General features: G+C 36.4%; 1 protein-coding gene across 1 annotated transcript in view; it reads right to left on the reverse strand.

Moving 5' to 3' along the window:
• LOC122791490 (glutamic acid-rich protein-like) overlaps window positions 1–18,641 on the reverse strand; it is a 2,133,503-nt gene that overhangs the window by 798,020 nt on the left and 1,316,842 nt on the right. The window contains exon 9 of the mRNA XM_044059233.1: window positions 4,884–5,046. Coding sequence (XP_043915168.1) covers window positions 4,884–5,046 — 163 coding nt within the window. The remainder of the gene's footprint in view (window positions 1–4,883; window positions 5,047–18,641) is intronic.

An 18,641-nucleotide genomic window follows, 5' to 3' on the forward strand; every position in this document is an offset into this window, starting at 1 on the left:
GGACCATGTGCTTTATTCAGTGGGAATTAGCATTTATGTATTTGTGTGTTTGTTTATTTATTAATTTATTTGTATGCTTCTAATACCATTCCCTTTTGGTTGGATAGTATAGTCTAATGCCTGCTGTATTTGACCCTGTCCAGATGCATACTTCTGCATACCTGCAGAATCCAACTACTGAGAATACACTTCCTGGATCCCAGGTTGCAGGAGGGAAAGTCCCTGGTGTTCCTCTTGTATAGGTCTTGAAATAGGCTTCTAACAGCATGCTCTCCCCATGATGGACAAGTTGGTATTGTCTATTTCCTAAAATACATTCCAATCTACCTCTGCCAGTGCCTGGAATGCAAAATGAATCCAGATTGTCTTTGGGGCATTCAGGTTTCCATCCATCTGCATCACATAATGGTCAGATTCAACGTCAGTATAATTTAGGTGGTTTTCACAACGCACTGCTACCAAAATGAAATATATAACTATGCAGAATAAACACAAATTTAAAACAAAATATGAACAGTTAAGATATCTGATACAACCAATAAATGAGACAGTAAGTACTGATGGTATCTGATGGCGCCCCTGCTAGTAAAAACTGTAGATGAAATCAGATAATCAGAAAAGGATAGATAAATGAATATGTATAATGGAAACATTAACTGAGCATGTTAGACTTATCAGACAGTTTATCAAAGTCAGCCTGTCACAGAAAATGTAAAATTGCAATGTCTGTTCCAAGGCTATAAGCAGTTTCATTTTATCCAAAACTCTGTAGTACATTTCTTGATTGTAACATTTCAGTTCATTTCTACTGACTCTTAAAAATACATTCCAAATGCTGGCACAATATCTTAGCATCTTTATTAACACTTACATCACTGCAGTATTTTCCACTGGTGTTCCCAAATTCAAAACCACAGTATTTCTAAGGCTTAGATCAGACAAAACACATCTGATATCACCAGTCAGAGTAGGCATGCTCACTATTCTCGGTATATATCCTTCATCTCAGTGTATGTTGTTGCTACCTTAAAGTGTCAGTTTTTGTCCTAATCAAGTAATTGCACTTCGGAAAAGCCACACTGTAAGACAAAAATAACTGTGCTGGGAAACATAACAAAATATTTTTTTTCCAAATCTATAAAAACTGTCAGATAGAGAAAAAATATGTATATAATTCTCTTTGCATTGATTATAGTAAACACTCAGTTTTGCAAAAATAAATCAGTGCCATAAAATGTGCCTTTTGTATGACTGCTTTGCTTAGGGATTCTATTCATATTTATCAACCCAGTAAACTAGTAGAAGTAAAAAAATATAATTTTCTTTAAAAGACCCTTAAAATATGTATAGTTATTTAGTCCATATCATTACATAGATATGAAACATAAGATTCAAGTTAGTACAGAAGCAGCTATCATTTGAGGTCACATAATGTTATAAGTAGCATCTGTAAATTTGCCGTATTTCACTCAACTGAAAGTTCCTTCCCTTTGTGTTAGTTCATACATCATTACTTGAGAAAGTCTTGAATACACAGGCAAGAAATGGATACCTTAAATATATAACAGGCATAAAGATTCATATCCAAAAAAGGGGGTAGAGGCTTGAGTTTACACTAAAATGCACCTGTGACTTAGTATATTGCTGAGGCAGCTAGAATATTCAGAAAGCAACTATAGGAACATGTAAGTCACATCAAAAAGGATACGTTAGAAAGTAGTGTGGCAACCTGCGTTTTACTATTAATGCTGGTAAATATACTTATTTGACTGTAAAAAATTTGGAGTAGGCTGAAGAATATGAAAGGGGGGAGAGGTGTTAAGAAAATTCCAGAATAACAAAATATTGTTTATTTTAATATATAGAACAATGAAAGCTGACAGCTTAAATGGGCAATTTCATTGAAAATGTTTACTGGAGGTATTTTGTTTTTGTGCTTTTAACTTTCAATTGTTTCTGTAATGCAACTGGTTCATTTAAACTATATATAGTGATTTTAGTTGATGTAATTTTTTTTGTTGAACTCCTCTGAATGCTAGTGTCAAGATGCCAGAGGATTATAATAAAGTCCTTTTGTCTTCTGTTTTGTATAGCAGATGTATAGATTTACCTGAAACATCTCCCTTCTAGGAAAACAAGTCTGTCATGTAGCAATAATGGTAGACTGATAAGCACAGTTTCTTTTCAAGCAACTGATGTGGTTTCACTTCAATTACAATTCAATTTAAAGCAGGGTAAAAGGCTAGCAAATTTAGCTAGTTTTCCTGATGTGTAGGAAGGAAGTCATTGCAGAGGATTGTGGTCTGTTAACAAGCTGCTTTGTACTGCCCAGGGTTTGATTCCTCAAACCTTTATTTGCCTGCTCAGTGATTCTGAACAAGTTACTCACCAGACAGTCGTCTAGGAAGATTATGCTGGGCTCCTCAGCAGTATTTTGGAGTACATGATATGTAATAACGAACTAGAAAGACTAAAAGAAGAAAAGGGTAACTTTTATATTTGCAGTTACAGATTTTTTAATCACTAACTAAAAAGAGTAGAGGACAGCCATGGTAAGCTTTAGATTTGGAAATACAGACTTTTTTTTATCAGTCAAACCAAATGTTTTGTACATTAAGAGAATACAACTGTTATAGATCAGATTCCAAAATCTATTACCTTCACTAGACAGACTATTATACATAATACATTTTAGTCCTTACTGTATGTTATATATCTAGTATAACCCTTGAGAAAAAGTTATAAATATTTGTCTCATTTACCATGTTAAAGTTGACCCTCTGTTAAAGAGTCAGATGTTGATTAAAGAAGCAAAATGTAATCCCCTTTTTTTCTAAACTTAATTCCACTCCATGATCCACTCTAACGTTTCTAAGAAAACTTCCTTTATCCCACTACCATTTCACTGCTGTAGAATTTGTTTCTGTATGATGTGATATAGACAATCACCTTGCAATAGCCTTTCTGATTAGAAGACTTCTAAAATCTTTTTACATACTTGATAATTTTTAAACCATTTTAACCATTCTCCAGAGAATTTTAAAATAAACTACACCAAACACTATTCAAAGAAAAGATCATCATTTTGTTTGTCTGCTTGTCTCACACAAGAATCTGGCAAGAACCAGAGAACAGGACATAAATGAATAGTGTTCATACTCAGCAGTAACACTTTAGGGTGGCCATGGCGGTGCAGCGGTTAGCGTTGCCACCTCCCAGCAAAAGGTTCTCTGGTTCAATCCTCAGCTGGGGTGCCTTCTGTGCGGAGTCTACATGTCCTCCCTGTGGTTGCTTGGGTTTCCTCCAGGTGCTCCGGTTTCCACCCAAAGACACTCTAAATTGGCCCTAGGTGTGAGTGTGTGCATGTGTGTGCCTTCTGTGGACGGTTGGGTGCCAGGCTGGCAACTCGACACCGTAAAACTCCACTGCCAATCATGAGTGGACAGGTGATCTGCTGTGGCAACCCCTAACTGGGAATAGCTGAAAGAAGAAGATACTCAGCAGTAATACTTTATGTACGTATTCCGTGTTACATTTAATTTTAATGTTGCATTGATTTTATAGATATATATATATATATATATATATATATATATATATATATATATATATATATATATATATATCAACTGTATGCATGCATTTAAACTTTAGGCTCTTTAGAAAATCCAGTAGTAAGTGTTTGAAAAAAGACATCATAAACAAAAGGCTAGGAACATAACATGTGTGGTATCATAACTTCATGTTCTGTAAAGAAAAAGTGGATTTCAAATAGTGCAGGTCTCGGTGACAGGAAACAGATACAAATTAAAGAATTCTTTAAAAACTTTTACTTATTATTTTCTAAAGAAGCTCCTTCATTCTTTTAAGATTGTCTTAATTAATGAGAGTATATATGCACAGTGCTTGATCTCTGTATAAATCTTGTACTTTAATTAAAAATAATAATCCATTTTGGATGCTGAATTTCATAAGACAGCCTTAGGATGAATCATCGGTCACAAACCATTTCTATCTATTCGCTTCCCAGTCTGCAGATGCCTGCATGGTATATTACAGGTTACAGGGCCACAATTATTTTACCTTAATTAAAAACCTAGGCTGCCTATTTAAATATCTGCACTCAAAATGCTGAGTGCTGACAATACATAAAAAAAGACCGAAAACACAGGACAAGAGTGAATTTTAAAAATTGCTCTTTTCCTTTAAGCTTCTTTTTGCATGGGGGGCAACCCCTGAACTTATATATGCCACCTTCGAGATCACCATACCTCAGAGAAAAGACAATACTCTGAGAAATGTCATCTCAGACTTAGTACATGCAAGTCCAATCTTATGGCCATTCAGTTTCCTGAATACCAGGTTTCTGCAACATAGCATTTTGTCTGCTGGCTAATATAACTCACCATGTGCTATGAAAGTAGAATTGTGATTTCATTTTGCAGAATAAATACATTTTCATAGAAGGATAATGCATTTTATAAATACATTCATAACATCTGCTGCCGACTGAAAGTTCACATAGTAAAAAAGTAAAAGTAAAATGGCCATCATATTGAGATTCTGCAAGCTACACTTTGATTATTCTGAAGATCAGATGTGGGGTGAATAGAGCATATTGTGAACTTTTGTTCTTTAGACTATGTTCACTGATCTTAAACATTAAAATTCTCATATTTCTTTGAATTTTCCAATTCAATGGTGTATTATAATAGAAGTTATACTCAAATCACATTTGCACAAAAACCTTACTATCTCACAAATACAGAGTTTTGCAAAAAGCAAACATTTAAGCATAAAATGTGAACATCAAACAAACCTCTTACCTTAATATGGAGCCACTGATTTAGACTACTGTATTACTAAATTCATGCTTATCTTACCTGGGCTTGAGCTTTTTTCCATGCCTTAAGTTCTTTCTTCTTCTTTTTAATTTTTCTCCTCATTTTGTCAATTTCTTCTGATGCCTTCGGTCTTACGTTACTTTCATCTTCTTCCTTTTCTGTTTGCTGTTTATTTTCTTCCATTCTCCTCCTCTGGGATTCCCTGTCAAAAATATACATTTAACTACTTTACTTAAAAGAACGGTCTTAATTAAGACAGAATTAATTCTCTTCGATGATAAATACAACAGGAGAGAATATATTAAGTAAATGTAGGGATGGGGTTACTAATGCATGCTAAGGCTAATCCTAATGCTGAATCTTACCTTAGAACAAGCCTTTTCATAACACTACCACTACACAAGAAAGGCTAAGATATAGATACCCTTATTCAGAACTGGATCCAGCACAGGGTGATATAGGCAGCTGCCTAGGGCCCAATTATTGCTGAGAGGACTGGTTAGCTTTAAAAAATAAAAACAAAAGAAAAATGTTCAACTACTATCTCACTCCCAAAATGCTTTGCTTCTAATTAGAAGCAAGCACACACAACCAGCTCTGGCACACATGTCTATTGTCTAGATATCCATCATTCAGTGTGTGTGGGAGATTTTATGCAAGAACAGCAACATCTTGGGAGAGATTCCTCCAAGGTGAATGGATTTGTTTATGACAGCCAGGAAATGTGCAAGACTGCAATGAGTGCCATGGTGTGTGTGTGTGTGTGTGTGTGTGTGTGTGTGTGTGTGTGTGTGTGTGTGTGTGTGTGTGTGTGTGTGTGTGTGTGTGTGTGTGTGTGTGTGTGTGTGTGTGTGTGTGTGTGTGTGTGTGTGTAAAATACCCCTGTTAGGGGACAATGTCTAGTTAAGTGACTTGCTCAGATTCAAACCCTGACTATGGGAGACAAGAGCCTTAATTCTCTCCATCAACTAGCAAGTGTCCTTTAAATATTGTTAATTTTTTTCTTTCTTTTTTTTTTTTGAAAATTACTGAGTATTACAGTCTGTCAATGTCAGTCATAGACTTGCATAGTTTTGTATTGTGGAATACAACAGCTTATATAACACTTAGTGCAGATGAGTAAGGTTATGAGTTGTTAAAAAGCTGTTTCATGCAGTACATGGTTCAATTTCCTCAGCCTTTATTTGTGTTCTATGTGACTCTGCCAAATTACTTCACCAGACAGTACTTTTGGGGTGGTCCTGAAAAGGAGCACTTGTGTCCAGTGAGTTGTCCCAGGATGTAAGCAAATGCATTAGACATCTGTCTTTGGAATTCCTCCACCATTCAAACAGATGCTAATTAGTGCTTCACTGTATGCTAATTGAGGATGAATCCCAGCAAGCTGCCAGATACGTTTCCACTAAATGCAAATTTCAAAGGAAGAGAAGTTTACTGTTTCTCATGCCAAACCAATTTTCAATGGGACATTATTTTGTTTTGTTTAGAAAATACCTGTCACTTTTTTCTGTAAAATTTTAAATAAAAGTTTTAAATGAAATCCAAATCTCTGTGATATTTGTAAAAGTAAGAAAATAGCATGTACACTGACAGGTTTGAACAGTATTTATGGTAACTGGGGAGAGACAGCCAAGTAATGGGATAGTGGAATGGCTTTTGGGGGCCTGGTTCATTACCCTGCATATGACCCCATTTGTCGACATCCTAGTACAGCTGGGTCTGGAGGTGTATGTTGCAACAGTATGGTATTAACAGATATTCTAGTAGGCCAAACTTTTACTGATTGATGTCAAGGGATAGCTATTCTTGATGGCAGAACAATTTTTATTTTTTATTTTATTTTACATTTGTTGACCAGGCTAGTCTAACTGGAAATATGTCCATTTTCAGTAGAGGCCCGGGGAGAAAAGCTCCACTACAACATTGTTCTAAAGAAACCAAAAAAATGCTACATATGAGTATCATATTTTAAAAATTAAAATTGATATAGTGACTAGTAAAAATGAAATATTCATTACATAAGAGAATATAAAATTACATGTTTATAACAGGATTAACATGTGTAAAGGCAATATTAGAAAGTTAAAATACAACTTAATATAGAAAAGACAAAGACAGGGTGACATTTTTACAAGGGATGCCTGTAATTGTGCATGTGAAGATGGTGGAATGAGGAGAAAAACAAATTAGACAGGATTAGTAGAGGGGCAAAGCCATTGTAAAGATAGGTGGATTCTTAGATGCTTTTTGACAAGTGGTGTGGATTCTAGGGATGTTAGTTTGGTAGGAAGCTTGTTCCAAGAATTTCCAGTGCTATTATTGAAAAGACAGTCTCCAGATTTGTTGTTAGATTTAAGGGTGGCTAGTAGTGACTTATTAGCTGGGCGTAGGGTTGTTAGGTTTTTATAAGGGCTAATAAGGGTAGAGAGTATGGGTGTATTTGTAGGATGATACAGGATCTTGTGGGTAATAGTTAGTTGTTGGAAAATAATTTGGTTTTGCAGTTCCAGCCATCCTAACAAATATACAGAGGTCAGAAATGAGATGCAGGTGTGCTGCAAACATGTAAGCCCCCCTACAAAAAAGCAGTATGTTATATGCAGTAATACTTCTGATTGCTGTAATGCTTACATCTGTTGATATTTTATTTATATGTAGTATGGCATTAAGGCCGTTTCTGTCATTTTTATTCTATTTTTCATTGCAGTACCATACCAAATATTATAAAGCATAAGTATACATACTTTATTATATGATGGTGTGAAATATTATGAAAACATCCACCAAGTACAGTCCTAAAATGAATGAGTAAACTAAATCATGGATTGCCTGTTCTTTTCATTTTAAATCATTTCACCCTGCTGCTTTAACAGACACTTAGCAAGAAAAAGAAAACCACCGGTATTTTCCTCTCTAAGTTGATTTTCATTTAAACTGTAATTTTCATTACTTGTATAAAACCTTTCAATTCTCTTTTATTGAACTTAATTTCACAGAGAAATGGCTTAGCACAGCTGTTATTCAGATCCCTGGAACAAACTACATAAATATGATATGACTTTAATTCATCTGAAGTTTCACTTTGCTGTGCAAGTTAATAAATACTAAGGGAAAATGTGAAGTCAACCCTTGCAGAACAAAAAGAAAGTATTTGCTATTGCTAAGTGCTTAAAAGATTACTTTATTGTTTGGAATACTTTCATAAGCATTCTACTTGAAGGACTTTAACATATTTTCTCTACTTTAACCAGTGTCTCCCTAAATACACCCCATATATTTATTTTCAATAATAAAAAGCTATTACCAGAAGTGCCCTGCATTTTAGTCACATCATGTTTGTAAATATTGTTTCTAATGCATTACCTGAATTCTTCAACGCTATCATATGCATTCAAATATAAAATTACAGTAATTTATTAACAAATTGAAACTAGCACTATACCATTAATACTGTTTCCCAGTGTTATCCTTTATATACGTGTCAGATGTACAAGTGTTGTATCGGTAACGTAACATTATGAAATCAAGTTGCCTTTCTAACATTTTTGTCAGAAGCAGTAAGTACAAACTCCACTAAATTTACCTGTGGAATGAACAGTAATTCTGGACTGGATTATGATAACAGAGGTGATTTATGGGATACATCCTTCTACATGGGGGTGTTGACCTGCACAAAAACATATTAACCATTTTCTTAATACCTTTTCAAGATATTTAATATGGTCAGTGAGAAGCTCTGCATCACATGAATTGGAATAAACTTCCAAGTCATGTAAAGCAGAGCTCCTCACTGACTCTATTCAAATGCAACCTGGACAAATGGATGGGAGACCGTAAATTCATCCCGGGGGGTGGCACTCATGTACCTCGTGGACAGGGGTAGTTTGTGTTTATTATAGACTCACTCTGCAACTTCATGGACAGGGATAGTTGGTGCTTATCATAGATTCGCTCTGCAAATTACATCCATCAAGGACATCAAGGACAATTGAGGCAACTCAGGATTAACATGGCTAGGCTTGTAACGGATCTAGGGCCATTAGCCTAGTAACCTCCTATGAACCTATTGTTATATTTACTCAAAGGGGTATTTTCACAAGGGCCATTACTCCTTTGTCTTAAACTGTCCCGTGCTGAATGCACAAAAATGAAAGAAATGTTTTCTAAATAGGAAAACATGGTTACATCTTTGGATTCAGCAACATCAGCTCTTTATCTGTCTATATATATATATATATATATATATATATATATATATATATATATGTATTTATATATATATATATATATATATATATATATATATATATATATATATATTTATATGTCCACTTCAAAATACTGACTTTCAAAATACCTAAACTCAAAATACTGAGACCAAAATCTCTAAAGTTCAAAATACTGAAAAACACACAGGATACCAACACTTATTATATTCCAGCACACGTACTGAAACAAATAAAACACAAACCATATTACTCATCTCCAAGTATAAGCAGGGGGACAACCCCCCCTTGCACCCCCACGCCCCCTGCTACTTAAATGTATCAACTCCAAGATTGCACTTTAGTGGAGCGTAGGTGTGGGGTGCAGGCGCCCTATACTTGCAGAAGAGTAATATGCTTCTATATGTAGTTCTGCTGCAATATAGTTGCGTTGCTGCACTGTGTTTTTTTTTTTTGTTTTTTTTTGATATTTTCAGTTTCAATATTTTGAGTTTTCAGTATTTTGAGCTTTAAAGATTTTGGTCTCAGTATTTTTAGTTTAGGTATTTTGAAAGTCAGTATTTCGAAGTGGACCCATATAGATAGATATAGATATATATGCGTGTGTGTGTTTATGTGTGTGTGTGTGTGTGTGTGTGTGTGTGTGTGTGTGTGTGTGTGTGTGTGTGTGTGTGTGAGAATGCACTAGTGAACTTTCAAAACAGAATAAGGTGGAAAAGCTTAATAATAGAGCACAACCCAGTCAGCTTGGGGGGAGGTGTTTTGCATGAGTTTGTTTTTATAATATTGACTTATTATTCAAACTAAATACAAAAAAATAAAACCAAAACCAAACCAAGTAGAATAAAATAAAGTCCAGGACACAACTGTAGGTACAAAACGTCTTTATATTTCTACAAAATACAACAGATTAGTTTGTATTTCTTAACTAAGTTAGAGCAGCTTTTCTGCATCTTATATAAGCTGATAATGGCTGATGATGGCATACTGATGAGAAAGTTAAGATATGCACTTATTACTCTCTTTACAGTTTGTAGCCAAAGTAAAGTTAAACACATATATGCCTTGTATCGAGTCACTCTTTTCCAGTTAAGAAAAAACTATTGATGATACCTGAGAATCACAACACATTTACTACATTGTATATAGTAAAATAAGTTTTCTTCTCTGCCCATTTTGTTTTCAGATTGAAGAGGTACTTTTTCATTGCTACATGCTAGATAACCTATTCAAAACATTTTCAGATAATTTTTAAATGCCCATAAAAATTTAAAACATAACCTGCATACTTCTCTCTGTCTCAGTAATGCAGCTGCTTTACTGCAAAAAAGACTTTATTTCTGTCTTCGGCAGTAGGCATAATAATTTTCCATTAACATCAGTTCTGCCAGGACCAACAGTTTGTTTACAAAATATTTCAGACTATTAATCAGCTCCCTTCTAATTATTTTTAACCATAGCACATTCAAAAGATTTTAAAATTCCCCATACTTTATGCTCTCAGGTCAGGATCTATCCAGCTCAGCTGTCGTCACATATATTGCCATTATAGACATGGCTCAGAAACTCTGTCCTTTGTTTGAGGTCCAACCCTGAATCCTTGCTCTAACTGAAACCAGATTTTATTAGGGTCTTCTTTATGCCAGGGTCTTCCCTATGTGGAATGGATTTGAAGGGAAAACAAAGCAGAAAACATTTCAAAATGCAGAAATCAAACTTCATATGTGTACATAAAACAGATACAACCTTTGTAGTTCTTCTGTTCATCCATCATTCCATTGGAGTAGGAGCAGATGGTGTCAGATGGGGAATTTGGAGTTGCTCAAGGATACGATCACCCAAATCATTTTGATATGGCAGAATATCCTCCATTTTCTTGTACTCCTACCATATCATAAGCTGATTATCACACTGGTAATTAATAATGACCATCATTAGACCTCCAGTGGAAGGAATGCAGACACTAACGGTCACTCTTTCCCACTCTTCTCCATCAGCATAGGGCAGGTTATTAACCTTGGTTACCGGCTTCAGATATGGGATCTCTACCTCTTACAGTGGACTTACCAAAGTTAAATAATCTCATTTACTCAAATGTGATTTGCCTTTGCCAAGCTAACAAGATGAAAGCATAGGACTCTATATACCATTTATTATCCCCTCATTCTACTGATATAAAGCTTGCGTTAATAATTTTGACCAGCATGGACTAGTCCAGCCATTGAACTGTAAACAATTTGCATTTGATTACAAAAGAAAAGAATCACAATATTTTCATGATGAAAGAGTGCTTGACTGGGCAGATGATTTTGTCCATGAATGTCTGCCCAGGTGACACAGTGAAGGGGAAGTGGGTTAAGTTAGGAATTAAATAGGTAACAAGTGGGACAAAGGATAGGAATTAAGGACAGGAAATTAGAAAGGGGAAGCAGGAAGTGTTAGGTAAGTTAGACAGTGTATACAATAGTGATGGGAAGGGGGGGGTAAGTATTTAAAGGGAGGAGTCAGAATGTGTTGTCTCTTGGAGCAGGCAATTGTGAAAGTAACAGAAATTGCCAGAAGTCAAGCAGCCAGTTGTCAGATTAGTTCAGGTACCAGAATAATTGGGAGTGATAGTTAAGTGAGGCTTTAATTTATGGAGGTGTTGGGAGGGAAGTATTGCACTATGAACTGTTGGAAGTTCATATCTGGAAATCAGTTTAATTCCATTGCTCTTTTAGTCCCCTGAGTGAATCCCAGAGAGTCAGCATGTGCAGATCATTAGAGATTACAGTCACATTTTGTATAGGAGTTGATGTGGTGCTGGTTACTCCTTTGATAGATTTTGGGGATCTGGAGTAAGGCAGGGCTTTTCCGTTGGTCTCGGGTGCAGACTGATGTTTTCAGGTACATTTCTGATACTGTTGGTCATGAATCACTTTGGAGTACTGGTAATGAAGAATGCCAGAATTAGGTTCTTTAATTTTGGGCTGGAGACAATGCATGGAAAGTGACTGGTTGGGTTGTTAATATAAGCAATCTGCAAGTAGTTAAATCCTTTGCTTTTGGGGTATTGTTTTCCCCCATTCCCCACCTAACCCCCTCCAAATTTGGTCTGTATGGTAGTCATGCAAGAACCTTCCGGTAAAGGACAGTGTTGTTGGAGGGGTTACAAGGATGCGTGTAATAAAAGTCAAAATTGTTAAAGCATTAATCTGGCTACAGTTGTGGTACTCCCTTAACTATACAGTATTTTGCATGGAAGGGGGGGGTAATCTTTACTCATGGTAGTCTTAAGAAACAAAAGGGGACTCCAAAACGGTTGCGTTTCATTTTAAATCATGATTTATCATGATAAACTGGTAGGTTAATGCCCTGCAGGTTTATCTGGCTTCAGTAATAATGTGATATATTGTTCAGAGAAAGAACTGTGATTTATTCCTTCATTAGAACAGTAGCTGTGTTGTATGGAATTACTAGTGGGAACTGGACAAAACAGTGTCCAGGTTAGTGCCCTCCATCATTATGTATCAAACTTGATCTGATAGTCAATTTCCATGTGAACAGAAGAAAGCACAGCTGTATAAATAAAGGTACCATAACAGTAGATGTTCAAATGATAACTACTTCAGTAGCCTCAGCTATATGTGTTTTACCCTACCAAGGATATAACTGCTGGACAGCTTCCTAAGCTTCAAGACACCTTCCATATGCCCAAATTGGTAGGCAGCTCAAACTGAGCTGGCTAAAACACAGGTTTGGCTGTCAAGCCCTTTGGACCTTCCACATTAACAGAGAGATGGAGGCTGAGGCCTGAGACAGCATTGCCAGTAGCCACAAAAAAAGACGTCCACACCCTGGTGTAAAAACTTACCAAAAAGCAAGGTGGCGGAGGGAGGGAAGGAATGACTACTGCAGCAGAGATCATTCAAACATCTACTATCTTGGCAAGTTTACTTATACAACTATACTATGTTCATCATAGTGATCAATGCTGCAGTAGCCTAAGATTACCAAAGCTTAGGACATTTGAGAGGTGGAAGGGGAAAGGTCCAGCAGCCTCAGAAGAATGATCCTAACAAAGCCTTACCTAGGTCTGGAAAGGAAATCTAGCTTGTAATTCTTTGTTAAAGTATGTCCAGAAGACCAAGTTGCTGCTTCTAGAATACTTCCAGAGTCCAAACCATTCCAAAAAGTCATAGGCAAAACCACAGCCCTGGTAGAATGAGCCTTGACCCTGCCTGCTATAGTTTTGTTATGGCGGCAATAACAAAAGGCAATAACCTGAGTTATCCACTTGGAAATTGTCTGTTTTGATGCAGGTCTTCTCTTCTTACCTTCACAAGAAATGAACAACTGATCAAAAGTTCTGAAAATTTTTGTTCTGATAGCTCATGAGTTGTCTGCAGACATCACAGGTATAAAGTATCCTTTCTCATTCATTTTTAGGTTCAGGAAAGAAAACAGGGAGATGGATAGTTTGGCATAAAAAACAGATTAGTAGTCAAAAAATCCATATATTTGTGGAAAATGAAATAATGTTGACCCACCATAACACTTGCAACTTGGATCTTCTTGCAGAGGTGAGAGCAATCACTAAAACTGTTTTTCATGTTAAGCACTTCAGTTGAACCAGATGACCTTTCTCGAATGGAGCTAGTGTTAGCTTCTCTAACACCAAGCTAAGATCATAAGGACGAGCCACTGGAGTTCCTGGAGTTTCTTATGCAATATCCCTTTTAAAAACATTTTGAAATAAAAATGCTAAGAAAGATGAGGACCCATGGGCAGAAATGCTGAAATGGCTGAAATGAACCTTGATAGAGGAGTAAGACAGGCAATAGGAAAATTATTCACACAAATATTGCAAAACCAGAAAAACACTAGCCTTGAATGGTTGCTGCTTATTTTTTTGGCACCAACTAGAAAACCTTTTTCATTTGTGTATATGTATATATATATATATATATATATATGTATATATATTTATTTACACACATACATATATATACATATACGTACATATATGGGTCTAGGACTGATGCTCGACGGTACTTTTCACCGAAGGCTTAATGGCCAGGCATATTTATGTGAAAGTGCTTTTAACCGAAAAAGCACTTTCGCGTATGTATGCCTGCAACCAGAGGGAGTCGTGGGGGAATGACTGTTGTGGAGATCATACTACAGTGCGGGTAAGGGAATTTTTTTTCTTTTCCCCACTGTAGTGCGATCTCGGAGTGAGATTATTAAAGTGGGGGGGGGGGGGGCACATCCCCCCCATGGGGGTGCAGGGGGGCATAGCCCCCCAGCATAAACACTTTTTTTTTTTTTTTTTTTTGATGGACTTTAACGAAAGTGCTTTTTTGGTAAAAGCACTTTCATTAAAGTGTGTTCGGTGATTTTGGATTCGGACTGTTGGACTTTCGTTCAACAGTCCTAGATCCATATATGTATGTATGTATATATATATATATATATATATATATATATATATATATATATAGATGTGTGTGTGTGTGTGTGTGTGTGTGTGTGTGTGTGTGTGTGTTTCTAGTAGCAGGCTTTATTGCCACCATTAATACCCACTAAAGTCCACAAAAAACAGGTGCTTTTAAGGTATAAATACTTATTGTTCAGACAGTCATTTGAAGCTGTTCAGGGTTAGGATGGATTAAGTACTCATGCTAATAATTTTTGATTCTTGTGTGAGTAGATCCCATCTGTGAGGAAGATTGCTGTAACTGCCCCTGGCTAATTCCAAAAGAAGGTAGACCCACTGCTACCTGGGTCAGAAGGGAGCCAGCACAATGATTTTTGGCGATTTCTTCTGAATTGGATATCAGTGGAAAAGGTAGATAAGCAAACTGGAATAAATAGAAAAGACGTATGTTTTCCAGGCCTTTTTACATTGAATCCTGAAGCAGAATTTTGCCATTTGATTTTTTCAGACACGAGGCAAAAAGATCTACTTAAGGAACTCCCCACAGATGGATCGAGTCTTAGAAGATCCCCTTGATTTAGTTTCCATTCGTGAGGGTATGCCTTTGTCCTGCTCGGCTTGTCTGCCCACAGTTATGATCTGACAGAATGTAAAATACCTATACAGTAAGACTGAGCAGTAAAGCTGTATCCCAAGCTAACATGGCTGGTCTGTATAGGAGGTAAGATTTGGTTCCCCTTGCCATATAAATTTGGCAATGCTGTAATGAACTGTGTGTTTCACAGAGTTGAGAGCCTTGATAAGAGTTAGCAACTCTTTCGTGTTTATGTGCTTTGGTTTGTCTTTGTTGCCCCAGACCACTTGCACTTTCATCCCCTTTCCTACTGCTCCCCAAAGTCTGAGGTGTCTATGGTGATGGACTGCTTTGGAGCACAAGAGGAGAATAATAAACCTGGATTCATGGATATTTGTTGTATCCTCTAAATAATCTCTCTTTTCACAAACCCAAACACTGGAATTTGAAAAGATAAAGGGAGTTGATGCTAGGACCAAAGAGATTCCAGATACAATTGCATTTTTCTCATATGGAGTCTTGCAAGAGGAATCATGAGAACCATGGATGACATAAAATCCAGTAGCCTGATGTATTCCCTCACAGCAACTGAAATCTGAGTGGAAAATCTCTGGAATAGATTTAAATATACATGTATTTTTCCCTGTGGAAAAATGTTCTTTGTGTATGTAAGTACATACCCTGTAGCCTGCAATGGGACATGACAGGAACTAGACACTCTGAACACTCTTGGAGCAGTGGATAGCACAAAGGGTAATGCAGAGAACTGATATGTCACCCAGATGCACAAAAGCTTGAGAAACACCTGAAATCTGGATGAGGAGAAATGTAATGATAAGCATCTTTTAAATCTAAGATTCCTAAAAAGGTTAAATGAGTAAGGAAGGGTAACAGGTCGTGAAGTGAAAGCATAATGAAATTGGGCACTATCTTAAACTGCAGGCAAAAACAAAACCACTGCACCAGGTAAAGTCCAGACCAGGCTCCAAAAAATATAATGCAAGAAATCCAAACAAAACCACTGCACCAGATAAAGTCCAGACCTGGCTCCCGACCACGCTCCAAAAATATAATGCAAGAAATCTAAGCAGGTAAAAGACATGCACAGCATAAAACCAAATGATTTGTTTAGCAATAAACATGTAAGCATTTTCCTGTAGTACTCCTATGCTTCGTCAGACATGACAGGAAAGTTGGGGCAAGTGGTTTTATTAATGATAGTAACAACTTCTCCTGGGCCAGACATAACATTCTGGTTAAGTAGGGGCATATTCCCAACACTGACAAAGTGGCTCTCTCTCTTGCTCTTTGAGGGGGCCCCAACAGCCACAGAAGATGTGGCTAACCACTGGTCTATAGTGACTATATGGACAATACCAGAGGGATCCAGAAGAAAAAAAGATGGGTGGTTTAAAGAACCAGCTTTGGCCATAGCAGAGTCACTCATTTGCAGCTGAACTGTTAGCCTGCTATTATGGCAATAGTTGGTTACTTAACTTTTTCTTTTTGCAGCTTGAAGAAGGACTGATTTAGGAAATAGTAGTTTGTTTCATGATCAAGCTGAAAATGGTGCTTCTTTCCCAAGGAAGATAAGCAGAACAAGTCGGTAAAAAAAAAATTGAAAGGCATAAAAACTGACTTTCACCCAGTTAAAACCCTGTAAAAAAGCACTTTTCTAGCCCCCAAAAGTAAATTAAATCCAGTTTCTCCATAGAAACAGTGGACTTAAACAAGTTTTAACAACTTTTAAACCGACAAGAACAAAACTGCTCTGCCATATAAAAGTACAATAAAGTCTCATGACAGTCATCAAAAACATAATTTCCTACGTTAAAAATGTTTTCCTAAAGAAGAAAGTATAAGTAAATAAAATATTGAATGTGGAAGTCCCCCCCTCCAAAGAGAACGTATCCAGCCAGTAATGGAATAGTACAAGCCAACCATTAATCGCAGAAAGTCCACAAAGGAGCACTCTTTTTGGTGACAAGAAAGCTCTAAAGGGCATGATACCTAAATCTATGTTTTAGCCAGTTAAGCTTGCCTAATGGGTTGAGTGCCTGGAAGGTTCCCTGAAAGCTTTTGGAAGCTGGCTGGCTGTTATATGCTTGGCAGGATATAAACCATATAGCTAAGGCTACTGCAGACATGATCAAGATGCTAAACATCACTACTGAGTTAGCAAAAGAAAGCCACAGAGAGTAGCTGCAATAGTTTATTTTTAATACTAAAACACAGATTTCAAGCTGTAGCTGCCAATTGCTTTTCATGTTCAAAGCTGTGCATTTTTTCGGACTCCTCATTTTTTTAACAGAATACTGTGAGCCAATCATGACACGGACTTTAGAGTGCTCTTGGCAAATCCCCATTCAGGATCTGTGATGCTGGAAATCGATAAAGTTACAATGAAAGTTCTGCTTCATGTTCAGTATATGTTACATGTATTGAAAGCTAGACAATATTTCTGAGAAGCCTCAGTGGGTCCCTGCGCTGAATTGCTTTGGTTGAAGCATATACATGAGCATCACTCCTGGGCAGTGCATCAACTAGTGGTAAAAATATGGTCAAAATTATAACTTTGCAGTAGGTGTATACTTTCAAAAATAAGAAAGCCATTAATGAAGCAATGTCTTGATCAAAAGAAGCTGACAGCTGACTTAAACCTGATATTTAAACCACAAAGAGCTAGTTTTGCTGCTATACATTTGTTGCTGGCCTAATGGTGTGGATACTTCCCAGTAATCTGTTGCAACAGCTTCTTTATATTACTTCAGCAATAGAGATTGTCAGTTTTGTACTTACAGCTGACTTTATATCTAATATTGAAATAAGAAGAATATTTACAACTGTCTAATGTTGCGTGATTACCTAATCTGGCATTCTACAGTCAAGTGTTTCTGTATCCCACTCTTTTATTTTATATGAGAGTAGTTTTGGGAATACACCCACAGCAATTATTGTGTTTTATTTTTCTGTCGGTGGAGTCTTTCATATTCTCAAATAATTTGCCTAAGATATTCCATAAATAACATGACATCCTCATAGCATTCTATAACTGAGCAGAGATCCTGCAGTCTATGATATGTAATAACCCATCTGAAGAATTCCATAGCAGGTCTTATCTGATATTTTTGTACCACATCTCCTATAGTCTCCATATGTGGAGACAGAGTAGTGAATAAGTTAAGGTGATATTATGAATGCAAAGCAATCCAATAAGGATATTTATTTAACTATAGTTACTTCAGTACTCTGTTATTAGCCATGCATATATTCTCAAGAAAAAGCTTATCTTGTCATACTCTAAGATAACTGCTAGGATTGTGGGATTTCTAAAATGAAATTAAGTCACAAGATACCATATACATGCAATAGTCCTTTATATTATGTGTTCAGAATGCCAACTTGCTCTACGTCCAAATTAACCAATAACAATAATAACTTGAAATCCCCCATTAAAATCTACTTGTGATTTCACATCTTTCACAAATTCAAAGTTACATGATATAGGACAATCAGCGTAGCTTAACAAAGTTAATAGTGCATACAACTTTAGAAAAAGGTTTACTGCACTGAATCCT

The sequence above is a fragment of the Protopterus annectens genome, chromosome 17.part0 (genome assembly GCF_019279795.1).
Source record: "Protopterus annectens isolate FY-2018-M chromosome 17.part0, PAN1.0, whole genome shotgun sequence".
Lineage (NCBI taxonomy): Eukaryota > Metazoa > Chordata > Ceratodontiformes > Protopteridae > Protopterus > Protopterus annectens.